This window comes from Protopterus annectens, chromosome 5.part1, assembly GCF_019279795.1.
Source record: "Protopterus annectens isolate FY-2018-M chromosome 5.part1, PAN1.0, whole genome shotgun sequence".
Taxonomy (NCBI): domain Eukaryota; kingdom Metazoa; phylum Chordata; order Ceratodontiformes; family Protopteridae; genus Protopterus; species Protopterus annectens.
In genome coordinates this window covers 628,441,400-628,469,344 of record NC_056736.1, presented here as the reverse complement: position 1 = coordinate 628,469,344, position 27,945 = coordinate 628,441,400, and the positions used below count along the sequence as shown (strand labels likewise).

Below are 27,945 nucleotides of genomic sequence, written 5' to 3'. Positions count from 1 at the left end.
ATATTATGGATGTAAAATAAACTTTTTAAAAGATTAGAAATGCCACAACCTTATTTTAAAACACATGCAAACAGAACAGATGTTGTAAGTACATGTGGATCACAGACTGTTTTACTCTTGACATAATGTGCTTGATTTCTGGTTATTTACAGTTTCTTAACTTTGTTTTATGCTTTCTTTTCCAAGTATTTTTTGCACACAAGGTGGAACTTGAATCAAAGACTCAGAATTCCAAATGCTTTCAGAGGACAGGATCCCCAGCTTTTGAAAAAGTATATTGTGCAAAGTAAGTTAAATCATTTTTTAACACAAATGGTATAGCATATTACATATGATAGAAAATAGACATTTTTGTGCAGTTTCTCACAGTGCATATTTAATCTAATAAAGCAGCTTTCTAGTGATCTTTGATGTTTACTGAAGGTCTGCATTTCTGTTAACACAGAAATAACAGCTCATTTTCTCCATGCCATGCAATATTGCCCTCATTTAGTATATACTACTTATATCATCATCATTTAAAAGTACGCGTGCACGTGTGTGTGGGTGTGTGTGTGTGTGTGTGTGTGTGTGTGTGTGTGTGTGTGTGTGTGTGTGTGTGTGTCCCTAATCATTCACAGATTTTTGGCTCAATGTATAGTTACCTGAAGGATCTGCATTCCTAATGTCATTGTATAATCAGTAAAAAAATTGTCTCACAGAGTTTTGTTCAGAGGTATCACCCTCATGTGTACATAAATTCAGTCAAAGGGTATGGGGTGGTTTACAGCTTTGGCAGCTCTCTAGAAGTTGCTTAAGAAATTTTCACTTAAAACAAAATCAGTCACTCTGGTTACAAAGGGACATGGATGTAGGCGTGTTTCCCATTGTACCAGTAAAGTGAGTTACAAGAAAGTTCAGAAATCATAATATTCGCTAAGAGATGATCAACATTTTTAGAAATTGTGGATTCCCATTCACCTAGGTCTGATGACAGTATGGATCTTAGCATTTACCTGATGTCTTATGGAGACTGTACACATAAATAGAGTGGTTCACATCACATCATATTATATATGGGCAAGGACAAAGTATATTATGCCATGTGATTGGGTTATAAATGTGTCATGTAGAGATAATTGGGTTATAAATGTGTCATGTGGAGATAAGTAATTTGAACCAGGGCTGCAGCACACATGTACACTTGCTAAGTGATGTAAAACACTAAATAAATTGGCTCATAATGGTAGAATAATATTTCTTTTCCAAATAACCAGCTATGCAAGCAGTGTTTCCTTTTATCTGGATACTCCCTAAGTCTGTGAAAGGCAGTATCCAGTTATGCAAGCAGTGTTTCCTTTTATCTGGATACTGCCATTGACAGACTTAGGGAAATGCAATCAGAAGCAGCTAGACCTGGCAGAAGAAATGAAACGTCTATGGGATGCAGCTTGACAAATTAAGCACTGAAGGGCACTACTGCACAAGGCCTGAATAGGTCATGGGATTGGCAGTAGCTGTTGAAGAAAGTATTCCTACTGCTTCAGCAGCCTTTAGGCTGTAAGGGTCATGTCTTACCAAGACATAACAACCGGCTAGCTTACAAAAGCTCTGGCTTCCTCCAACACTTTCACTCTGACTGCTGACTGGTTCGCCCTATGGAAGGGAAATCAGCAATCAGAGTGAAGAAATTCAATACTTTCTTGCTGCCTCTTGAAGAAGCAGCTTAGAGGCATCACAGGGGCAGCATACGGCCTTCAGCTTCATTCCTGGCCTACAAAGTCCTCATTGAGGAGCCATTCCATATCTAATATAGCCTTAAAATTGCTATTTATTTTACTTGGGCTTTTTAGTGATATCGCCCTTTAAGAAATCCTGAATCTTTCTAATACTGGAAATTTCCTGTCAGGGATGACTATTTTAGCTTTGGGCTAATTGGAGGTTATTTTAGTGAGAAAATTTAGTGCTTGTATGGACTTTGCGTATTTTATCTAAAATCTTTCGCAAACACAGGGTTACTTTGCGTACTAATTCTTCCTTCCTGCCCAAGGTTGCTTCTGAAGCTAATATAAATCAGGTTATTAATCTCCCAGTATTCTTTGCTAATTTTCAAAATGGAGAGTATTAGCTTCATATGCTGGATGTACATAGACAGTTATGTTTTTATTTGGACAGAACAAAACATTTCAGAAAGTCTGATCAGCTCTTTGTTTCCTTCTCAAAGGCCAGATTGGGAAAACCATTTTCCAAAGTCACGCTGGCCAACTGGATCATGAACTGCATTTCACTTGTGTATTCTATTAAGGGAATCTCTTTACCTTATCAGGTTAAGGCCCATTCTACTAGTTCTGTGTCCACTTTGTCAGCTTTTTGGTCTAAAGTTTTCATTGATGATATTTGTGCAGCTGCTACATGATCAAAGCCTCATACTTTTATATCTCATTATAAATTGGACATTATTTCCAGGAAAAGGGCCTCCTTTGGTTCTGCCGTGCTCTGGAATAGCCTTCTATGAGGGCCTTCCAAAAATTCTATAGCTAGGGACTGTGTCCCACAGGTTGAAGAACAAATAAAAACAACAACTTCAGATAAAGAAGTTATGTATTTACCATAACATTCCATCTGAGTTGTTGTTTTCTCATTTGTTCTTCAACCTTCCCTCCTTCCATCCCCCTACCTTTCTTTGTAGGACCTAGTGGATATGTATATAGATACTTCCTTCCTGTTTGAGCTCCTGAAGTACTACTTTCTGCCTTCCTCTGCGCACACACACACACACACACACACACACACACACACACACACACACACACACACACACACACACACACTCCAGAAAGCCGAGACGAAAACAACGAAACCGCAGAACACCGAAAAGTGCAAAATTCTAAATCCCAATGTTACGGGAGTTTGAATTAGCACTTTTCGTGTTCTGCTGTAGGGAAGTGTGTGTGTGTGTGTGTGTGTGTGTGTGTGTGTGTGTGTGTGTGTGTGTGTGTGTGTCTGTGAGTGTATTTGTGAGGGAAAATGCTGTGTGTAAGTGTGCGTTGTGACTGTGGTGTGTGTGTGTGATGGACTGTACTGTGTGGGTGTGTGTTTGCCTTGTGTGTCTGTTTGTGCAATCTCGGAGTTAGAATATTAAAGTGGGGGGGGTGGGGGGTGCAGCTCCCCATGTGGGAGATGCAGGGGGGCTTGCCTCCCTGCCTATCATTAGTGTAGGGTGCTTTGTTTAGTAGTGTGGGGCAGTTTTGTGTGTGTTTTTGTGAGTTATGTGTGTTTTGCAAACTCATGTGTTTTTCGGTGTTCTGGGGTTCGTTCTTCTGGTCTTTCGTTGTTACAAAGTAGACCTATATATATATATATATATATATATATATATATATATATATACACAGAGAGAGAGAGAGAGATCTTTAATGGTAAAGATATTGCATATGTTTGAGCAGCAAACTCGATCTGAGGGGATGAGGGCAGAGCAGAGCATTGTGGGTAGGGAGGAAGCTCAGATTTTGGATCCTAGAGCTTTAGTATATGGCTGAGTCAGATCCAATCCTTGGATCCCAACCCACAGGTTGAAGAACAAATGAAAAACCAACAACTCATATGGAACATTATGGTAAGTACATAACTTCTTTTTTATACATTTTTTAGTTGAGGATGCATATATTCCTTAAATTTTGGGCAAGAAAGTCCTGAAGTTTTTATACTCTGACAACTGATTTTCTCTCATCAAGTGTGACTAATCAGCAGTCAAAATGAAGGTACAGGAGGGAACCAGAACTTTTGAAAGCTGGAGAGTAAAGACACAATCTCTATAGCCTAAAGGCAACTGCTGCAGTGAGGAATTTGAACAATTTACACAACTGTACTTTCTCCTGAGATGAAAAGAATAATCTGAAGATAATAATGTTATAGAGATCTGAAGCTACACTTAGTCCAGCATTTTTTTATTTATATAGATAAATAGACAGATAGACAGAGAGATACTTAGCTATGGAAATAAATTGTTAATGCTGTTTGCAAAGGGGACTGCCACCCCCTTAACCACCCTTCCACAAATATGGGAAGTGGAGTTTTAAGGAAGGTGGCAGCTCTATTACAAATGGAATTAATAAGAAACCAGATAAGTGACATGGATCCAGTTAAATCGAGTGTGTACTTACTGCTGTCTGGAAACCATTGCCTCTCCAGCCTTTACACCTGTCAAAATGACATGACAGTTGTAAACTATAATGCTGACTTATTTTGTTAGTTACAGAGAATGTGTAAAAGAGTCATTGATCCCCATTATCTTCAAAGCATGAAGGAATGATGAGTATGTACTAATACATGTGATTATGATACAATAGTAGTTAAATGCAAAAACTGGAAAGGGAATGTTTGCACATCGCTAGACTTTATGAGGGTCCTATGATGAACTTAGACTAGTCTGCTGCTTAGAGCCCCATTTGGTCATAATCTGCCACTGTAAATTCTCTTCCACCAATATAAACATTCAAGATCAGATGTTGTCTTTTCTGTCCATTCCTCTAAATATGGGTCTCAGATCTGATGTTGGATCCGTCCTTGGCTATTTCAAAGCTTAGGATCTGCTGCTCAGGTTTCTACTCCTACCCATAATCCCCATGCACAGAAGGAGCTGCCTCAGATATTGTTTGCTGCTTTCAAGTGCTGATGGGTTCTGTGGTGCTCAGGTGTGGTTAGTTTATTTGCAATTCAGATAAGAATTCAAACATTTATTACGGATTATCTTTTCTCTTCTTGAGAATTTTTTTTCCTATATCATCCTCACCTCCCCATAATTTCCACAATTAAAGAAAACTTTCTCTATATATTAGGATTTAAATTTTATAGTTTTAAGGATAGCAGTTAGTGTTATAGTTAGATTTTTTTCTAATAGGTTTAAGAAGTTCAAATTCTTTGTAGTGTGAGTTTAAATAATTGTTAGAAACCTTAGTATAGGTATTGTTATTAACAGTGTTATTATTGTTGTGTGGTCTTTGTTAACATTTCTGACCAACCCTGCGAGTTTAAAAAGTGTGTGTCATGCAGGCACTAGTTGCCAAATTCCAAAGCACACAATAACTGTGTGCATTGTCTTGGCTGTCACACTTGGACGTAAATTGTTTCATTTGTAACACGTTTGGCCAAAAAGCAGTAGTGGAGAGATGAAGCAAGCTTATTTCAAAGGGTCTCATCCAGCCTTCACCTGGCATAAAGACTCCACTGACAGATGAGAAAACAGGGGTTTTATCTCATTCCTCTGCCTCATCCAAATAAAGGATAATCCTAAACATTTAGATAAGTCTAAATCTTCGAGGAAATGCTTTCCAGATCCAACCACCACATTGGCTTCAGCTCCTGCAGTGGCTAAATCATCAGAGCCATTGCTTCCTTCAGATCTTATAATTTTAAGCCCCATGACTCCTCCTCGGTTCTCCCTGGAGCCTGTCTATGAGGCTTATATCTCCCATCATCTAAGAAAGACTTCCTTCCTTCCTCCTCCAGACCTTTTTCTTTGGCTTTGTCTCTCAGGTTAGTTAGATATTCCAGGAGTCTCACTGAAGAAGACTTGGCAGAATGTTGAGGCATTTCCTGCAGACCTAGATCCATTTGGGGGTACTACAGGCTCTGACCACCACTGGATCTGATACAGATATCTCTCCAGAGCACCCAATTATGGCTCCTTCTCTGATCTGGCTAGTTCTCTATAGAGGAAGTCTGACTCTTGGAACCATAACATTGGCATTGAGTCCAACAGGTTGGAATCAGATCTGAGATCCTTGGATCCTTTCCTTCCTTTAGGGGCCTTGGCATCAACAGTTTGACTCCAGCGACTGCCTTGGAACTAGCTGGATGGTCATCCGAGCTGAGCTTCCTCCTAGGGTTTCTGACTTGAAGGACAAGCTCTCCGGAGCCATTGTCTGTTCAGCATTCCAGGCATTTCAGAAAAGTACTCTTTTAACCGAGGGATAGATTTTCTCTTTCACAATTGGATCCAACCCTTCCTCATAGGATCTCACAGCGCCTGCAACCTGCACTTGTTGTCCCATCGGGGAAACCAGTTTTGGAGACTCTTGATCCTGTTCTTCCTTGTGAGACATTATGCATTTCAGTCCTCTCCTGAGCAACCCACAGAAGAGTTCCCAAAAAACGCAGGTGTAAGAGGAGACACTTTGATTCCTCTGAGGAATCTCCAATGACAGATACTAATTTCAATGAGGGAGAAGATTCCCCCAGAGGGGATCTCATTCAGTGAGATCCTTGAACTTCTTGGTCAGAAAGGAGGTTGGTCTTTCCAAACACCTCTGTCTAAGGAATTGTTTTTTCTCGAGACTTTTGGCTGTGGCCCATCTACTTCTTGAGTGGTACCCCCTGCGGATGGTGGATGTTATCTTATCCCAGGTGTGGAAGGAACCTGACACAGTTGAACCTATCCCCAAGAAGCCAGACAAAGTTTTAGTCGCTCTGAAAGACTGTTCACACTGGAACAAGGATCAGCACTCAGCAGTTGATTCCATGGTTGTGGTGGCAGCAACCAAAAATGAGCTCACTGAGGAAAGCTCCTCTGGCTCCTCGCCAAGTAGAGAATCTCATACTCTGGACAGGTTTGGAAAGTGAGACTATGCCTCATGTACATTTTTGATGAGGGTGCTTAACTGTCTGGCACACTTCATCCACTTTCAGAGATTTGGCCAAGGAGTTCTCCACTTCTCTTCCAGGGATATTGTCTGTGGATTAGAAAAAACTTTTGATTCTCAGATGACTACCCTACTATCCCTGTCTAACGCATTTATGCACCTCATTTCTAATGCCACAGAGAGGGTGTCCAGAGCAGCTGCCACATATATTTCTATCAGAAGGCATGCCTGGATGTGGCTTTGTGATTTTGTGGAGCACTTCAAGATGTCTGTCATCAATGGTCCTCACGATGGATCAACCTTATTTGGTCCAAAAGTTGAAGAGGCCATTTCCAGAAGTTAACAGGGTGGTAAATCCCTGCCTGCCATAGGGATCAAATTCTCAACTCCCCAGAGGACCTTCTCCAGAAAATCAGAATGTAGTTACAAAAATCTCAGGGTTTTTCTTCCAACACTTCTGGATATCAAGCTCCCCCATGGCAGAGGGGAAACTCTAACAATGGACATCACCCAAGAAGCAGAGGTGGCTCTCAGAATCAAGGCTTCAGGAGTCCATTTCCGAGAAGCCATTTCAGCACTCCTGAAAAGTTGCCCCACTGTCCTACTATAGAGGCAGTTGGGGTAAACTTGTCTCTGCACCCCACAGCTGGACAACCCTCACTTAAGGCAAGTGGGTGTATAGAATAATTACCAGAGACTACTATATTCTCACTCACTCTTCTCCCCCACCTCAAAAGAGAATTCCCGACTTTCCACCCTTGCAAAGGGAATTTGCAGTTTCAGAAATAAAAAAAAACTTCTAAGAAATCGAGTTATCCAAGAGGTCCCACCATATCAGAGAGGATCCGGAATTTACTCAAGATTCTTTTTAGTGGCAAAGAAAAGCAGTGACCTAAGGCCAAATTATTGATCTTAGTCAGTTAAGCAAGTTTGTTATTCAGACCAAATTCTGCATGGTCACAATTCAGTCTCTTCTTCCACTGTTGAAGAGAAATGATTGGATGTGCTCAATAGATCTTCAGAATGCATACTATACTATCACATCAAAATTGACAGGTACTCCAGAAGTATCCCCATCCATGACTGGGAGCCAGTCACTACCATTTCAGAGCTCTGCCCTTTCGACTCACCACAGCTCCCTGGGTGTTTGCCAAATACAATGGCAGTAGTAGCAGTTCATCTATGACTGCAAAGATTCTGGGTGTTTCCTTATCTGGATGGTTGGCTCATACCCATCCTATACAGGGATCTACTCCTTTTTGCCAGGGACTCCTTGCTGCACTTGTGAGCATGCCTTGGGATTATGATAAATCTTCAAAAGTCTCAACTGCAGCCTGCATAGTCTCTGGAATTCATCTATGTTTTTTTAGATATGAAAACTCTTATTTTGAGGGTCCCTCAGTCATGAATATCATCCCTGCATTCCTTAGCCCAGCAGGTTCTCTCACAAAAGAAGCCACCAGCCATATTAGTTCTTCGGCTTTTGGGTTCCATGGCTGTCTCTATAACGTTGGTCCCGCTCATCCCATTTCACATGAGAATGCTTCAGTGAACATTAGCAGTGTAGTGGTCAGTCAAGCAGCAACCATTGTTTTTCCCAACATTCTTATGAACATTTGTAGGACGCGCATTTGCTAGTGTATAACTTTCCTGCTCCTTCTGTAGGAACATCCTTTTACATTACTATCTTTTCAGGTGACAGTGATCACGGATGCTTCCTTACTACAGTGGGGGAGGGCATTACTTGAGAAGGACAGACAGTCCAAGGCCCATGGTCTCATCTGCAGGCCAGTCTTCACATCAGTATCTTGGAGATGAGAGTAGTCCTAGCATTTCAGGCCTTTCAGGACTGTCTTCCCTTGGATGTGATTTTAATTCAAATCAACAATATGGCTGTGGTTTGGTACATCAACAAACAGGGAAGAAACAGAACTTACCCCTTGTCTTGAGCGGCCATGAGGGTTTGGTAATGGGCGATATCCTCTCATCACTTTCTAGTAGCAATGCATAACCTGGGGAGGTCAAACATTCTTGTGGACATGTTGATCAGATCCATCTTGTTCCCTCATGAGTGCTCCCTCAATCTTCTAGTAGCAGAGCAGATTTTCAGCCTCTAGAGCAGTCCTTGTTCTGATCTCTTCACCTCTCCCCTGAACACCAAATACAAGTTTTTTCTGTGATCGTCTGTGAGGGGTAGTCACCCAGGGACACTGATACACCCTTGGCTCTGGGACTTCTTTATACCCTTCCCCCATTCTCTTTGATTCCAAAGTCTCTTCAGAAACATCAGAATTGAAAGTCTCATTGGCCTCGACAGGTGTGGTTTCCCTGTCTCTGACCTCATCTAGTTCACCCTCCTTGGGATTTGGGCTCTGACCCAAATTTGCTATCCCACCTGTCAGGTGAACCTCACTCAGACATATGAGCACTCAAACTAATTGTATGTTTTCTCCAATTCCTATGATGGTTTGACAATCCAGATTTCCCCCTCTGTTTTATATAGTTTATCCTCCTCAAAGACCTTCTTCCCTTTCAAGCCCCTCTTTCAAACATGTTAGATTTCCTTGCTCATCTTTTTATAGGTGGAGCTAGTTATTCCTCTATCAAAGTGCAATTAGCTGCCACTTCTTTCTTTCACATTGATGAAGGTCATTCTCCTATAGCCTCTCTTAGGTTATCTAAAGCTTTTATCTGAGGTGCCTTTCTTTTAAGTCCCCCACTCAGAGACCTAGTTTCTCCATGGGATATCACTGTTGTTTTGCAGTCCTTGACATGCCCCCCATTTGAATTTGCTGCTAAATCTGATTTGAAGTTTCTGTCCTGGAAGACCTTATTCTTGGTAACTATTACATTTGCCAGAAGTATCTCAGAATAACATGCACTTTTCTCAAAACTCCCTTCTTTGGTTTTTCACAAAGACAGAGTATATTTGAGGGCAGATTCATCCTTTTTTCCAAAGGTGACTTCTAAAATTTCCATCAGTCAGGCCATACATTTACCATTTTTCCCCAAATTTCTCAAAGGTGAATATTGTTTCACTGCTGTCTGTGTTTTTAATTGCACTGCACTAAATCCTTCAGGAAGTCTGATCAAGATCTTTCCTTCACAAAACCTAAATTGGGATAAGCGGTATACAAAGTGTCCTTATCTAGAAGACTAGCTCAATGTATTTCCTTTGTTTATCAAGAGAAGGGGTTACCTTGCCTTCAAAACCTAAAGCTTATGCATCAACATCCATAGCCTCATAGGTTCATAGGTGTGTACTAGGCTTATGGCCCTGGAGCCTTTGCAAGCCTAGCCCATAGATGTGCTCTGACATCATGCTGCCTGACATTGGTTACCAGTGCCTCTTTTAAGTAGAGCCACTGGAGTAATCCCCGGGGTGAACTTTCTATTTCCCAGCCACTCATCAAGAGTTCTCTTGAAGAGTGCCAGTGAGGTGCTCTGCTTGATGTGTATGGGGGTATGGGGAGTTTGTTCCAGAGAGTGGCAGTCTCTGGGTTATGAACCTGTCCCTCCAGCATGTTCTGTTGATTGTGGTAATGAGGTTGAGATCTTTGGAGCATGTGGTACGGAGAGATTGGGATTACTTTAGATGTAGCATTTCTAACAGAGGTGAGTCAGTTATGGCTTTGTAAGTCAAGCAGAGATCGCCTCTTAGTAGACGAAATGAGACAGAGAATAGCTGGTGTTTTTTTAGTCTGTCTGTGTAGGACAAGTGTTTTAGGCCTAGGATCCTCTTTGTGATGTACTTTTGTGGTCTCTTTAGCTGTTGAAGGTGTCTAGTGAGGTGCATGCCAAATGGGGCATTATATTCAATGATTGGTCTAATGAGGGAAGAGTAGAGAGAGATTATGAACTCTTTCTTCCTGGATGCAAAACCCTTGATAATGAGATGTGCCACACAGAAGGACTTTCTTACTACAATGGCAATGTGGTGGTCGAAGTAGAGTTGCTGTCAACCTTTGTCCCCAGATCTCTTATAACGCCTTCAGTGGTAATTTGTAGGAATTGGGTTTTTACCAAAGGGAATGACGGCACATTTTTTGGCATTAAGCATTAAGCTTAAGGCCATGGTTATGACATTAGTTCTTCGGCTTTTGGGTTCCATGGCTGTCTCTATAACGTTGGTCCCGCTCATCCCATTTCACATGAGAATGCTTCAGTGAACATTAGCAGTGTAGTGGTCAGTCAAGCAGCAACCATTGTTTTTCCCAACATTCTTATGAACATTTGTAGGACGCGCATTTGCTAGTGTATAACTTTCCTGCTCCTTCTGTAGGAACATCCTTTTACATTACTATCTTTTCAGGTGACAGTGATCACGGATGCTTCCTTACTACAGTGGGGGAGGGCATTACTTGAGAAGGACAGACAGTCCAAGGCCCATGGTCTCATCTGCAGGCCAGTCTTCACATCAGTATCTTGGAGATGAGAGTAGTCCTAGCATTTCAGGCCTTTCAGGACTGTCTTCCCTTGGATGTGATTTTAATTCAAATCAACAATATGGCTGTGGTTTGGTACATCAACAAACAGGGAAGAAACAGAACTTACCCCTTGTCTTGAGCGGCCATGAGGGTTTGGTAATGGGCGATATCCTCTCATCACTTTCTAGTAGCAATGCATAACCTGGGGAGGTCAAACATTCTTGTGGACATGTTGATCAGATCCATCTTGTTCCCTCATGAGTGCTCCCTCAATCTTCTAGTAGCAGAGCAGATTTTCAGCCTCTAGAGCAGTCCTTGTTCTGATCTCTTCACCTCTCCCCTGAACACCAAATACAAGTTTTTTCTGTGATCGTCTGTGAGGGGTAGTCACCCAGGGACACTGATACACCCTTGGCTCTGGGACTTCTTTATACCCTTCCCCCATTCTCTTTGATTCCAAAGTCTCTTCAGAAACATCAGAATTGAAAGTCTCATTGGCCTCGACAGGTGTGGTTTCCCTGTCTCTGACCTCATCTAGTTCACCCTCCTTGGGATTTGGGCTCTGACCCAAATTTGCTATCCCACCTGTCAGGTGAACCTCACTCAGACATATGAGCACTCAAACTAATTGTATGTTTTCTCCAATTCCTATGATGGTTTGACAATCCAGATTTCCCTCTGTTTTATATAGTTTATCCTCCTCAAAGACCTTCTTCCCTTTCAAGCCCCTCTTTCAAACATGTTAGATTTCCTTGCTCATCTTTTATAGGTGGAGCTAGTTATTCCTCTATCAAAGTGCAATTAGCTGCCACTTCTTTCTTTCACATTGATGAAGGTCATTCTCCTATAGCCTCTCTTAGGTTATCTAAAGCTTTTATCTGAGGTGCCTTTCTTTTAAGTCCCCACTCAGAGACCTAGTTTCTCCATGGGATATCACTGTTGTTTTGCAGTCCTTGACATGCCCCCCATTTGAATTTGCTGCTAAATCTGATTTGAAGTTTCTGTCCTGGAAGACCTTATTCTTGGTAACTATTACATTTGCCAGAAGTATCTCAGAATAACATGCACTTTTCTCAAAACTCCCTTCTTTGGTTTTTCACAAAGACAGAGTATATTTGAGGGCAGATTCATCCTTTTTTCCAAAGGTGACTTCTAAAATTTCCATCAGTCAGGCCATACATTTACCATTTTTCCCCAAATTTCTCAAAGGTGAATATTGTTTCACTGCTGTCTGTGTTTTAATTGCACTGCACTAAATCCTTCAGGAAGTCTGATCAAGATCTTTCCTTCACAAAACCTAAATTGGGATAAGCGGTATACAAAGTGTCCTTATCTAGAAGACTAGCTCAATGTATTTCCTTTGTTTATCAAGAGAAGGGGTTACCTTGCCTTCAAAACCTAAAGCTTATGCATCAACATCCATAGCCTCATAGGTTCATAGGTGTGTACTAGGCTTATGGCCCTGGAGCCTTTGCAAGCCTAGCCCATAGATGTGCTCTGACATCATGCTGCCTGACATTGGTTACCAGTGCCTCTTTTAAGTAGAGCCACTGGAGTAATCCCCGGGGTGAACTTTCTATTTCCCAGCCACTCATCAAGAGTTCTCTTGAAGAGTGCCAGTGAGGTGCTCTGCTTGATGTGTATGGGGGTATGGGGAGTTTGTTCCAGAGAGTGGCAGTCTCTGGGTTATGAACCTGTCCCTCCAGCATGTTCTGTTGATTGTGGTAATGAGGTTGAGATCTTTGGAGCATGTGGTACGGAGAGATTGGGATTACTTTAGATGTAGCATTTCTAACAGAGGTGAGTCAGTTATGGCTTTGTAAGTCAAGCAGAGATCGCCTCTTAGTAGACAAATGAGACAGAGAATAGCTGGTGTTTTTTTAGTCTGTCTGTGTAGGACAAGTGTTTTAGGCCTAGGATCCTCTTTGTGATGTACTTTTGTGGTCTCTTTAGCTGTTGAAGGTGTCTAGTGAGGTGCATGCCAAATGGGGCATTATATTCAATGATTGGTCTAATGAGGGAAGAGTAGAGAGAGATTATGAACTCTTTCTTCCTGGATGCAAAACCCTTGATAATGAGATGTGCCACACAGAAGGACTTTCTTACTACAATGGCAATGTGGTGGTCGAAGTAGAGTTGCTGTCAACCTTTGTCCCCAGATCTCTTATAACGCCTTCAGTGGTAATTTGTAGGAATTGGGTTTTTACCAAAGGGAATGACGGCACATTTTTTGGCATTAAGCATTAAGCTTAAGGCCATGGTTATGACATTAGTCATTTGTCTCAATGATGCTTTTCTATAGTTTGTCTGAATCACTTGGGGGAGTTAATAATGACTCCCAGCTTGCAGTCATCTGTGAACTTGGTCAGCCAGAGTCCCTCCGTGTTGGCCTGGTCTTCTGAGAAGAAGATGCCAAACAGTAAAGGACCCATGACCGATCCCTATAGGACTCCACTCATGACTGATCGGCAGTCGGACTTGGAGTCCGATACTTTCATGCTGTGGGTTCTATCTGTGAGCCAATTTGCAACCCACCTAATGATATAGGGGTTGATGCCTAGTTTGGTGAGTTTATCAATAATTCCCGAGTGAGGTATGGTATCAAAGCCTTGGCCAGGTCAAGGTAGGTTGTGTGAACTGCCTTACCCTCATCCACAGCTGTGGTGACTGCCTCAAAGAAGTCAACCAGGTTGAGCAGGCATGCTCTACCTTTAACAAAACCAAACTGCATGGGATCTAGAGTTTGGAGATTCACTATATCTTTATTAATTAGGTCCATGATGATGTGCTCCATAGCCTTACATATTAGACTTGTCAGGCTAATGGGATGATAATTCCCAGGGTCTGTAGTCGTTCCTCCTTTATGGAGAGGGATGACTGTAGCAGTGTGCCATTTGGTAGAGACAAAGCCAGAGGTGAGGCTATGTGTGAACAGGGCACACAGATGTGGTTCTAGTTCACTTTGTAGTTCATGTAGAACACAGCCAGGGATATTGTTGGGTCCCATGAAAGCTGTATTCTTGGCCTTGGACAATGCAGCTTTAACCTGTGCTGCAGTAATGCTGGGTGCCTGGCATTGTTCTGGTATTGTGAATAGTTCTTAAGGGGTGAGAGGGGTAAAGTTGTCACCAATCTGTCTGCCATTGTTGGCATGTTGGCAATATCTGTTGGCTCAGTATAGGAGGTACCATCATGCAGTAGCTCAGAGCAAATCTGGGTATTACCATGGAGAGTCTTGATATAGCTATAGAAGGCTTTGTGGTTGTTTTTAGTGTCTGCTGCAATTCTGCCTTCATAGCTGGCTTTAAAGGTTTTGATGAGGGATCTCAACTTTTTGCTGAGGCTAATAAGGGAGTTTTTCAGTATTGGGACTTCACGTTTTTCTGCAACAGTTTCTTCCTTCTGTTGTAGAGGTTATTAATGGCAGGGGACCACCAGATTGGCTTCCTTCTTTTCGAGGAAATCATATTGGTTCTGTTGGGTATGGCTAGTTCCATGCATTTGTTTACGTGTTTGTACCGTGCACTGGTGTATGATTAGGCTGTCATGCAACTATTTTCCATAGGCATGGTTGCCATGAAGTTAGCCACCTCTGTTTTTAGGAGCCCAGAGTCAGCTTTGGAGAAGTTTTTCATGGTGGTTACATTTGCAGGTGGTATGGCCGAGATGATGATTTCTATGGTGATTAGTTTGTGGTTGGATCTAACCAAGGAGGAGTTGACTATTGGTGTAGAGCAACGGTTGCCCATGTTAGTAATAACTAGGTCAAGGATGTTGCTTCCTCTAGTGGGAGTAAGAATGATGGTCCAGGGCATTGGAATTGATGAATTCCAGGAAGCATTAGGCCAGTGTATTGGTGCATGAGTAGTTATCCCAGTTGATGGAGGGGTAGTTGAAGTCACCAGTATGAGATTGTTTGGTTGGACCCTAATAGACTCCAGGGTGCTTAGGAAAATGGAGTGAGCGTCTTGGGACATGGTTGGGGACCTATAGCAGGTTATGACCTGAAACACCGTCTTACCCAGTGTTAGTTGTACATGAAGTATCTCAGATGCGTTATGCTGGGCTACTAGTCTGGAGGTGTGCATATCCTTTATGAATGTGGAGACACCGCCACCTTTGGAGCTTCGGTCTTTGTTCTGGGGCTGAAAGGTGTGGTATGAGTTCTAGCCTGGTAGCACAAGTGTATTTTCTGCTGCTTTAAACCAGGTCTCTGTTACAGCACAAATGTCGATGTTCTTCATTTTGAGGAGTACTTCGAGCGAGTGCATCTTGAGATTTAGACTTCTAGTGTTGAGGAGCATGACCCTCAGACTGCATTTATTTATAGTTGTTATGGTGGTAGTTTGGTCTTTGGAACACTGACTAAAAAGGCACTATAGGGGTGGCAAGAGCCTTAGCCAGTACCCGGAAACCCAGGGGTGACAGATGCAGACCATCTCTGGCAAAGCATTGTGGTCTGTCAATCATGTCATCCCAGGCAGGCAGATACTGGATCCCCTTTGAATGACACCAGAAACTTAGCCAATTGTTAAAGTCAATCATTTTCTGCTTGTACTGCAATATCATTCTGGGCAACGGTAGGATGCTGCTCAGTGCTAGGGGCATACCTGCCTGGGCCACATAATCCGAGAGCTCCACCATGTCGCTTTTCATGTAGTCTAGAGAGGTGCATCTCAGGTCATTCACACCCACGTGAAAAATGACAGTCATACTTGTACTTGTTGTGGAGTGACCTGAGTGTGTGTGTTATGTGTCGGATTCTGGCACCTGATAGACAGCTGATTGTTACCTTCTCCTTATTCAACCTAATGAGTGGGACATCTGTGTGCCTCACTATTGAGTCACCTATGATTAGTGTATTGTGCAAGCTGTTTTGCCTTAGGGGGCTTAGGTTGAGGGGCACAGTGTGTAGGTGAGCTATGTGTCTTGTGGTTTGTGCTGTGTTGGCATGGTTGAGTGCGTTTTTGCCTTGGAGGTCTCTGCTGTTTAGGTAGAATTTTATTGCAAGCCTCCGCGAAGGTGGATGTGTGGTTTGTGTTTTTATGTGAGAGCTGTGATGGAGGGCTATGTGTTCCATGTGGTGTGGAGCAGGTGTTAACCTTCTCCTCTTGACCAGCTATTTCAATCTTGCCTGGAGAGTGCATAGCTTACAATTTGGAGATATAAGTGCATCTTTCACAAGTCTGTGTGTTAGGAAGTAAGAGGAGTAGGTTGTCTGTGTACATGAGGCAGTTAGTACACTGCCTCAGAGTGCCCAAGTTCACCAGGTTGATAGGAGAAAGCACAGGGAACTGACCTTTAGATATGCCAGGAGGGATGGTCATCATTAATATGTACTGGAGCTGTTTCCTTATAGGACGTCTAGTGCTGATAGGACTTGTGTGTGCTACAATAATTGCTATAAAAAGCCTGATGAAGTGCTATGCGAATGAAGAAATTAAAGTGCAACAGAGAAGAGAACTAGGAAGATCTAAGGGAAAAATTGAAGAGCAGACTTTTTGGCACCAGTAATGGTTTACCTGAGCTTAGCGGCACTGCGCAGCACGCAAACCCACGCAAACATGGGCTTTTAAAGCAGAAATTTGAAAGGGATAGAAAAGCTACACAAAGGGCCAACAATCTACAGTTTCAGAGCTAGAAACCACTCCTCTCATGGTAGATATGAGGAACTCAGAAACTACAATACAGTCCTGAATACAGCAAATCTGTATCTGGACTACTCTAGTAATAGGAAAGGTGGGAAACAAGCTAGAACTCTTTTTTTTTTTTGCAGAAAAAAATTGTTAAAACAGTAATACAATCACTTTAAACATAGTGCAGGCTAGCACACTTGGGTGTGTAGCAATAATACAGCAAATACAGTTAAATTAAATGCACTTAAATGAAAAAAATGACTTAATTGAAGTGCAGAAAGCAGTATAATCAAGAAAAAAAGCGAAATGGAGGTACTTAAAATCTCTCTTTCTCCTGTCTGTTACTCTTGCAGTTTGCAGGATGCCAAACTGGATCCTCAGAGCTTAAACAAGTGCAAACCTGTGCAAACACGGGCTTTAAAGCAGAAATTTGAAAGGGATAGAAAAGCCGCCCAAACAGCCAATAATGTACAATTTCAGAGCTAGAAACCACCCTCTTGTGGTAGATAGCTACCTAGTGCTTACCACTCCCACTGATAAGCTGAAAAGCTTCCCACTAACACAGAAAGTTCTGGGGAACTCAGAAACTACAATACAGTCCTGAATACAGCAAATTTGTATTTGGACTACTGCAGTAACAGGAAAGACAGGAAACAAGCTAGAACTTTTTTGTTTATTTTTTTTTTTTTTTGCAGAAAAAACAGTTAAAACAGTAATAAAATCACTTTAAACGCAGTGCAGGCTAGCACATTTGAGTGTGTAGCAGTAATACAGCAAATACAGCTAAATTAAATGAAAAAAAAAATACTTAATTGAAGTGTGGAACACAGTATAATCAAGAAAAAAGCAAACTGGAGGTACTTAAAGTCTCTCTTTCTCCTTTCTGTTCCTCTTGTAGTCTGCAGGACACCAAAATGGATCCGTGGAGCTTAAACTAGCCTTTTTCACTAGTGTCCCCATTAATGACATTTGTGCTGTGGCTACCTGGTCAAAAGTTCACACCTTCATTTCTCATTATAAGTTGGATATCCAGTCCAGATCCAGTGCTTCTTTTGGTTCAGCTGGGCTCAGGAATATCCTTCCATCAGACCTCTCTAGAGTTAAAGTAGCTAGGAACTCTGTCTCATATGTAGAAGAATGGATGGAAAAGACATCATCAGATACAAAAGTAAAGTACCCACTACATTAGTTCTGTGTTGTTGTATTCTGTCCATTTCCCTGCTATCCTCCCTCCATCCCATATCCATATTTTATTCCAGTGAATAGTGTTACTCATCTGTGACTCCCATCTGAGATGGATTTAACTGACATTGCCTTGGCTCCTGAAGGTTTAGCCCATCTCTCCACAGTTCCTTTCCCACTGTTTTATCTGCTAGGTTTATATGCTTATTTTTTTAAAAAGATGTTTTCAAGTAATTATAGTGGGGCAGACTTAATCTGAGGTTAGTCCTTCTGTGCATGGGGATTATGGGTAGGGGGAGAAGCCTGAGCACCGGTCTCCAAGCTTTAAAATGGCCATGGATGGATCCAAGACTCCTACGTAGAGGAAAGGATGGAATATGACAACAAAGATCGAACATTATGGTGAGTACATAACTTTCATTTATAACTGCCTAACTCTGGTTATTCATGTAAATAAAGAGTAAAAGTTTTTTTACACTGTGCTGAAGTTTATCAGTGATGTATGCAACCAGTCTTAGAACAGAAAGCTTAGAAGTAGATACGTTCTTCTAACAAACTTTTTGGAGTTTGAGTATAGTATATATGCCTTATCTAGCTCCATGGTGCAATTGCATTAATCTCTGCATACGTACCAGCTGACATATGCTTAATTAGTGAGACCATGTCCTGAATGATCCAGCTGAAAACAGAGGGAAGTAAATGGTTATTATTTATTTATTTATTTATTTATTTATCAGGGAATGGTTGCGGCAAGGCTTTGCTGCAGAAATGTCATCTGTCGAAACAGAAATGCAGACTAAGCAGCTCATTGAATGGGACAGCATTAAGGCCTACAGAGCAGTGCAAAAGCACTATAACATGGCTGGGCAACACGTCATCCAGCTGCTGGTAGGTAGGCCAGCAGAAATCTGAGTCTGATAGGGGAACAGCTATCTTGTAGCTACCTCTTGCCCCAACTACTGGTTTTAAGTTATAAGGCCTCAAGGAGATGAATACTTCCTGGAGAGAGGAGATTCCTTAGAGAGATGTGGGTATTACAGCCAGTAGGATGGTGGTCCAAAAGAGCTAATTTGATATTAGACGGCATTGCAAGTGAGGGGAAATATGTAGAAAACAGTTTGTAGTCACTGATGACTGTGTGAAAATGTTACTGAGCTCTAAAGTTTAAAAATGAACCATTTATTACAAAGAATTTTGTATATTATTTTTAATTTGGTAATTGGTTTCGTTATTTTCTTATGTTTTCAAAAAAATTGTTAATTTGAGTTGCAAGTGTCCTAGCAGTTGCTTTGACCTAAGGAATCTAGGGCAATATCAAAAATAATAAGAAATAAAGTATGAAAATCAGGTGCACATTTTAAGTGCTGGTACAATTCACTTTGTTGATAGCCTGAAATAGAAGTGAGTTATTAGCTTTGCATTACAAGACATTAATCCCCAAAATAATGTCAATAACTAAGGATGTGTAGCAATAATCTGTCCTGCAAAGCCACTTCAATTTACCATTTTGAGTTAACGCAAACTGTACTTGCATACTAATGCAGTTAAAGGACATGAGCATTTACAATGCATTAGCTGTAGAATAATACGTGTTTATTAAAATAAGTAAGAATGCAGTTACATTAAGGATAATTGCATAAACAAAAAAGCATCATACAGTATTATATTGTATATAAACATTAAATGATAACATCTTGAAAGCCCCACCTAATCAGCCATTCCTTCAAAAGAGCGCACAATGCAACAATAGAACAATGAAAAGAAGGAGTGTGCAATTCTTTACACCTGGCTAACCATAATAAATATAACATAGAAATCAAAACAAAATCTGCCCTCGTCACGAATGGGGTCCAAAACATATTATAGTTACCGTATAAACATTTTTCTAAGGTAATGGGAAATAAAGCTGGGACATGAAAAGTTTTTTTAAACAAAGGCCAAAAACCCTTAATTCGGGTACATGTAAAGAAAATGTGTCCCGCTGTTTCAATGTCATTACAGCCTCTAAAGCAGAGACGATTAGCTGTAGAGGCAGCCTGGTAAATGTATTTGTTCTTTACTGTAGCTGGTAGTGCATTGCCATCACAGTGCGTGTTCTAATGTCTGTAGAAAGTGATAACGTGCACTTCTGCTTATTTATATAATACTTGTATGTCATTCAACTTCCTCAAATAATGCTTGCATGTCATCCAGCATGTATAATAAGCAGACAATACGGATCAGCATTATACAGTAAATATGAATGAAAATGTGTGTGACTTGAAAACTATGACCAGACTCCATTCCTTCATTGTAAGTAACTTGCTTCTGTCCCTTTATTCAGGTTTACATCATAGCTGGGTTCTGCTGACTCCATTTCACACTAGAACTAGTGTCAGCTACAGTTGACCTAGAGCCTGTGCAATGCTATTTGTGTAAGAATGTTATGTCTGCATGTTCAACTTTACTTCATAGGTTCATAGGTAAGTACTAGACTAACTGTAACTGAGGACCATTTTTAGCCTAGTCAGTTTCCTATACTGAGAATCAAACTCGGTACCTGTTGTCTGTAAGATAAACACCTTAACCACTATATTAACCCCCAACCCCCCCAAACTTTACCTTTGGGGAGAGATTCCCTTACTATAAAGTTTCTGGCATCACTTCTACATATTAGAAATAAGTAGTCTTTAGAAAGGGAAGTGCAAATTCAACTGCTTTCTGTTCCAAGGAAGTAAAATAAAGACAGCTAATTTTGCAGCTCTTTTTGGACAAGAACTTTGTTAAAGTCTGCTTCCTTATGAAAATAGTCAAGTATTGTTATAATACTGAATATACTGGATAGAATTATTCGGAAACCTTCATGACTGGTCTGGTTGCTATTCAAGGCATCTACCAGGAAAATGCTGCAACAAGCCTACAGACCCCTGCATCATCTGGGCAAGATTGTTGATCACCAAAGAGCCTGTGGCCTGCTTTGCATCTTGGGATTGGTGCTACTGTTTTCCTTTTGGTGAGAGAAAAAGCAAAGGGGCATTCTATCCCAGCAGTGTGAATCTGTGGTGAAACCAGCACTAGTAGTAGCCAGTTACTAGCCAATAAGGTGAATCCCCTCTTTTCATCATTCTTGACAAAGTTCATTTTTTTCTTTTAGTAAGTACTGCTTAATTAGCTTGTCTAACCTAACTTCAGAATATCTCCCTAAATACTTCACAAACAATCATCAGGGTCACCTTTAGTAGTTTCCCCTCAAGTGTTTGGCTGTGCCCTGCATAGACGCAGGCCGCATGAGCTGACATTTTTCCTGTGAAAGCACCCTTGAAATTTCACCAATACCCAGTTTCATACAGGGTGACTAGTTTGCAGTGAAAACCACTGCAAACCAGATACTCCAGATATTACTTTATATTCTCACTACAACTGTCTAATCAATAAAAAAAGGGCCTGTTGCCATGGATATGAACTCCCCCCACTATCTCAAATAAAAGCTCTCACAAAAAAGCACTCCTAATGTCAATCAGGTTGTCAGTAGTACACAAGCTGCACCCATCACACGCAGTACAAAGCAGTCATGTAGACCCACATATGCTAAAGCATTTAAACGTAACCTTCCTAAACCACAAAAAACTCCTAGATGAAGTACACACAATGAGTAAAATGTACCTTGGACATTTATCTGGCTAGACATATTTTAAAAAATGGGAAAATCACAGAGTTTTCTAACATTAAGGATCTCTGGTCTCAGAAACTTTAGCTACCAGAAGAGACTGAAGTCTTTATCCTTGTATTCAGTGTTGTACAGGCTTTGGAGTGAAGTACCATGACTAGCTTACCATACCCTTACAAATCTAGTTATTTTTGACCTCCTTTTCCTCATCAAGTCAAATTGTGCTGTCAACACCAGAACCAGAAATGTAAACCTTCATCAAAAAATAAATAAAACTAGATGAAGATAGGTTCATCACCCACTACCCCCCCCCCCCTTTTTCTGGAATTGACTTTCCTGGTATGTCATGTAATTGATTCCCTGTCATCCTTCAAACTTTGCCTGGACAGTTGAATGAGTGTCCTTCAATTTACATCAGGACTCACAGGCATCACCCTCCTTGCAAAAGGTGGTAGAGCCGTACAGTGGGTATTGGTAAGATGCACATGGCTTCTGGTTTGAGTTGCATTATATATCCTATGGTCCAATGAAAGAAACATTTCAAGTCTCCCTTATTCCAAGTACCAAGATATAAATGTTGATGTTGACTTGTAGGTGTGAAGAGGCAAAGAGGCAAAGTATAAGATGTGGTACTCTTCTTAGGAAGTGAAACTGTACAAAAAATGTCAGTGGAGTAAGGAGTCACAGAACATCACACAGTTTCCAGAGCTGCTGTTTGGTCTAGCTTATGAATAATATAAAAATCCAGACTACATGATGCTGATGCTTATGAAGAAAAGCAAGCATTCAGCAGTAAAAATATCCAAATAAACCTAGGGAGTATTGGAAAATGTGTCTCCTCTTTTTTTTATTTGATAAGCATTTTGCCCACAGCTGTAGACTTCATCATATCACAGCTCCAAAGTAAAATGTTTATACAAACAAACTTCAGTTAATAAAAATCTGAATTCAAAACTGCACAACAGAATTACGGGCACTCTTCCTTTATCTGTCATTCAGAGACCATCAAACGAAAATATAAACTGGCCAAACGAGTGATGGTGAACATTTGACATGTGTGTCAAAGGTGACACTCCATGACATTTTGGGTAACACACCAGAGTTCACCAACACCTAAATTACCAAAGAAACTGCTTTTGCATTCATTGCTTATGTGAAGTGCATTGAATTATTTTGCGCCAGGAGCCAGTTCAACAACACTGCTGCAGAGATAAGGAATTTATTAACCTCAAAGACTGTTTATTTTACTTCAGAAAATGTATATTAATTCAAGTTCATTTTTTCTCAGTGTCTCAGATTAATAGTACTAGTATTTTAAAACTGTCCATGCCTGTTATTTCTAGATTTCTCCTTGATTCTGTTGAGATTTAGCCCTGATATATTGAGAGCTATGCTGTTTTATTTTTATTTATTTATTTTATTTTATTCTATTGTATTTATTTTTTTTTTAGAGGGGGCGACACGCCAGCAGAGTCAAGCTAGGCATCTTCTGAATTTTTGACACGCCAAGCCTAAAAGGTTTGCCATCACTGGGCCAAACTGTTCTGCACATTTCAGTTTTACCATAGATAGCATGGCACAAGCACCTGTTATGTTACTTCCTGGCTATATCAAGGGTGGTGTCAGTACAGTACTACCTTGCCATGACAGAAAGTGGAGAATTGAAGAATTCTACCGGACATTTCTGGGAAGTGTTTTGTGTGTGTGTGTGTGTGTGTGTGTGTGTGTGTGTGTGTGTGTGTGTGTGTGTGTGTGTGTGTGTGTGTGTCTAAATAATTTGTATGAAAGGTATTTACCTTGGGTAAAGTGCACTGGAAGACACTGAAGTTCACAGACAGAAAGTGATGAGAAATGAGCCTGACATGCTAAGCCAATGAGTCAGTTTGGTAAGTGCTCATTGTTTAGTTTTAGTCTGTGATGGATATTTTAAGTCCCTAACTGGGTCATCAATGCACATTCCATTTGCTCTTGAGACAGGTTGCATTTGGTGAATTGCTTAGTAAATGGGATGTGTGTGTCTTTTTTTTTTACTTTAATCTGTTAAACACCAGTGGTATGACTTGAGGGACTATCCCTGTGATGGCCGTTAGACCTGTTTAAGATAGTGGAGTGCATTTGACAACTGTATCCCCTGTCTCTCACATATCTGTTGTAACATTTGATTAGCAATGGTGGGATTCAAATCCCATCAGTGTCAGACCAACTGCCACATTTACTTTGAATGTAAGGTCCTACATGCATCATTATAGCTTAGGATGGACATCCTTTTTAAGCACTATTCTCAAAACTCAGTGGTTTTCTTTAAAGCAGTAGAGTCCATGGAAGTTGCTTCAGATGATTTGGAATGTGAACCTACTGCTATGAGTATGTGGTTGACATAAGGGCCTGCAGTGGCAATATTTGAAAGTAGGGTTAATGTTTCAGGTCCAAGGAAAATTCCTTTCTCAAACTAAACTAGGGAAACAAGTTATTAAGAAAGGAAGTGAAGATATTTGCAGTGTAATAATGTAATAAGTGGTATGCATAATGAAATAACTTAGAAATATTTGACTTAGGCCTTAGCAGCAGGATGAGTATCAGTATGAATCCATAGTTTGAATAAAAGCAATGTTGTGGGATGATTGATAGGATTATTTAAATGTTTGCACATTAAATTCTTCACTTTATTAGGTAATCATCCTTTCAACTTTTTGGTAATTTCTAGCAGTTAACTTAGAGGATTAAGGAGCTGTTAACAGGCTGTTTCCTGTGGCCCAGTGGTCCAGTGGTGCAAGGTTTGATTCCCTCAGCTTGCATTGCCTAACTGTGTGACTCTGAACCAGTCATTTAACCAGACACTGCTCCTGGGCTGAATCTGAAAAATGTCCATGGAGATCAGTGCTCTACCCCAGAAAACAAACAAACAAACTATAAATACATTTCCTTATGTGTTCAAATAATGTAAAATAAAACTGTTATTAATAGGAGGAGTACTTTTTCAGAAAACTTTTGGCTGAAGTATTAAGGACTTAAATAAGTATTAATAAAAGCAAATTACAAAGATATCGGTGCTGAGTTTTCTTTGTGACGGATTGATGCTGCATGGTAAAAATGTATTTGATTGGTAAGCTGGGTATTAGATCATAAAGGGGCAGAGTTTATAGCCTACTCATACTTCAGCAAGACATCTGATGTGGCAGAAAGGAGGGTGAACAAATTAGATAGTCTTGGATTGAGTCATGGGGAAGGGTAGCATGGAAAATATTGGACAGATGGTGAGATACAGAGGGTTAGAGTAAAAGTGTCTGGTGCACTTAGTGTTCACTGTTGTGGCCAGTCCTTTTTGGTCTCATCATACTCCATCTTTCAAAAGGCCTGGAAGTTTACCTTTGTATCAATATCACAGTTGTGCAACAGCATACTTTTATTAAGTTATCTTCTAGACTGCCTCCCCTCGCCATCATCATATTTTCCCCCAATCCCTCCAGTCATTCCTCCTCATTGTCTACGTTTAGGATGTTAGGGGTGGAAATAGGGGAGATAAGTTATGGTTGCTGTGATGCCTGTGCACTGGCCAAGTAATCAAGGAGCCTCAATCTTCACCACTAACACCAGTGAGGGGTGTCCACATTGAGAAAGATAACAAATACACACACAGTAAAATACAATTTCTCTTAAGAGCACACAGAGATAACAGTCAGTCTGGGGATGGTTTCTCCCTTTCTCTCCAGATCCCCAATAAGACTCCCCACTGGCAGTGCTATAGGGTACAGATCTCAGCCAAGTAGTCAAGCCAAAACCTCCAGCACCCTCTCCGTCCAACCAGTGCTTCATGTCCCTGCCCAAGTAGCCAACACACACACATACTTTGAGACTTGGTTTATACACAAACACACATACATTCCTGGGGAAGGCTGGCACAGGTTCTCCAGCTATGCCCCCTCCTGCCAGGGTATAAGGTAGTAATCACTGCCACTAACTACTCTTATCAGCTGCTAAAAAGGCCCTTACCAAAGGGTGTCCAATTATACTGTGCAATATTATTATCCAAATAGTAAGTGAGCGAACAGCAAGGCTTATTACAGTGGCTTTGTACAGTATCACTATATACATGCAATGTACTCTAGAGCTTAAATTATCTTGACACAAAACAGCCACAGTTGAAAGGTTTAAAAATGTTTAATAATAATTAATAAAAACACAAGACAAATATTCTCAGTTCAACACAGTGCTAGTCAAGAGTTCAGAATTCACAAGAAAATACTTAAAAAATAATACTGTAGAATAGTCTAACATAAATATAGAAAACAGCTAGACTAAATCTGACTAAATTCATATATAACTAAGGGCAATCACAGTTCTAAATAAACTTACATACAGAGCAAAGGCAGAGTACTGGTGAGTGATGTTCTTCAGACAAAATCCAAAATGCTCTCATTCTGTCTCTCTGAGAAAGTCTTAAAAATAATACATCACTGCTGACTCATTTTAGATTACATCATTCTTCTCTGGTTCACAGGCCAACAGAAACTCAGAGTTTTAACATTTCTTTGATCTTGCACCTGAGTAGGAAAGTACAGTAATAAAAGACATTATATATGTAAAATCTAGCAATTAACTCTGGTCTCAAAACAATAGAAGGAATTCATCAGTCCAGACATTATGTCTCCGAGCTTTGAGATCAAAATGGTCATACAATGCTTGACTTATCAGCTTTCTTCCAGCAGAGTGCACTGTGGATACATTTTTGAAGTTCAGCATTTAACACAGTTTTCTTACATTTAAGCGGACAAGCCAGTGGATTATATTCATTTTTACAATGGCATAGAATTATCTACAAAATTCTATCTATTTAGGCTGACAGCCTTCACATATCTTCACAGTTGCATCACTCTGTAAAGTTAGGGGATTTTTTGGGGGAAGTGAGGTATGATACCTTCTATGCTGAGCCTAATGTGAGTGCTTGTTTCTGCATACCTATGATTCTCAGTTAGAATGCTTTGCACTCTTTTGTCCGTTTCTGTCCCTTGTGTCCTGTCACACAGAGCTTTAACACCTAGCTCCCTACCAAATGATAATCCCATGACAGGATTCTATAAACTACATCTCTCCAGTATGGGAGAGCCAACACTGACTGCTATTTACTGTCTCCCCAGTACGTTCTCCTACACTGAAGCAGTAGTTGAACTCAAGTGAGCTAGAATGCAGTCAGGGCAAAAATGTCTGTGCTATGTATCCAGCTTACAATTTGCTCAACAGGGTTAGTATGAAAGAACGTATAGAAAAAGATAAGCTATGAGAAAGATGAACAGGGACTTGTCCAGAGGGCAGGAATGGTGCAAATGAACTTATATTCAATGAAAAGGATTATGCGGCTGGGGGAAGTAGCAATACCCTAAGGGAAGAGAACCCTGGTGTAGTCAAGTCAGATACTGGAAAGGTAAACAAGCAGTTTCAGGAAGCAGCAAGGGAGGCTGGCAAAATGCTAGGACATATAGGAAGAAGCATCAGAAATGGAAATCAGTAAGTTATTACCCCTTTTTAAAAACAGTTTGTAAGACACAACCTGTGGTTTTGTAGATCTTATCAATGTAACAACATTGTGACAGATCACAGGAAGGTGAGACAAATGATATATTGTTTAGCAAAAGACTGCAAAGAGAAACTAAAGGAGCTTAACATGTGCAGCCTTGAGGAAAGGAAGAAGGGGGATATGACAGAAATATTTCAATATCTCATGGAAATCTATAGAGTCCAGATGTGTACTATATTCTTAAGAATTGAGATGTAAGACACAATATGGCACACTTTGAGGATACAGGATGGATGACATTGGGTATGGTACTGAAGTATTATTTCACAGAAAAGGTGGTAGATAGTTGCCACAATTCTCTGGAAGAGGTAGCCTGATCAACACAGTGAATTAATTCATCAATGTGGTGTGCAGGCATAAAGTCATCTTTATGAGGACTGGAAATGGGGTCAGACAAGTTGCTGGATTTAAAAGAACCTGTTGCATAGCCAGTATATAATGATCAGACTAGGTGGGGACTGTATCTTTTATCTGTCATCAGACTGCACATTTCTGTTTCTATCAATTGCAGGATTTATCCTACATGTACACTCACTATTAAGATATACAGTAGCAGTATTATCATCCTGTTTCCTGTTCCTAAGCCCACATTTTGTATATCACTACTTCATGAATTTTATGACTACTGCCAATTCTATGTCTTTCTGTTTCATTTGTTCTGTCTGTACTGTATCACAGCAAACCTGAAAATTTGCACCGCCATCTAAAAATGAATATTTAATCCTAGCTTTTTTAAAGTGCATGGGACAGTTAAGTCTGTAAGTATTTCTCAGCATTGTTTTATCATTCATGAGATCTCGAAAGATGTTAACATATATAACGCTTAATGTGGTGAGGATATGATCAATACAGAGAAGTCAAC

The 27,945-nt window shown here is 40.6% G+C and overlaps 1 protein-coding gene across 1 annotated transcript in view; it reads left to right on the top strand.

Moving 5' to 3' along the window:
• The window catches only part of LOC122803571 (arachidonate 5-lipoxygenase activating protein), a 268,434-nt gene that overhangs the window by 89,701 nt on the left and 150,788 nt on the right, over window positions 1-27,945 (top strand). The window contains exon 2 of the mRNA XM_044073244.1: window positions 187-286. Coding sequence (XP_043929179.1) covers window positions 187-286 — 100 coding nt within the window. The remainder of the gene's footprint in view (window positions 1-186; window positions 287-27,945) is intronic.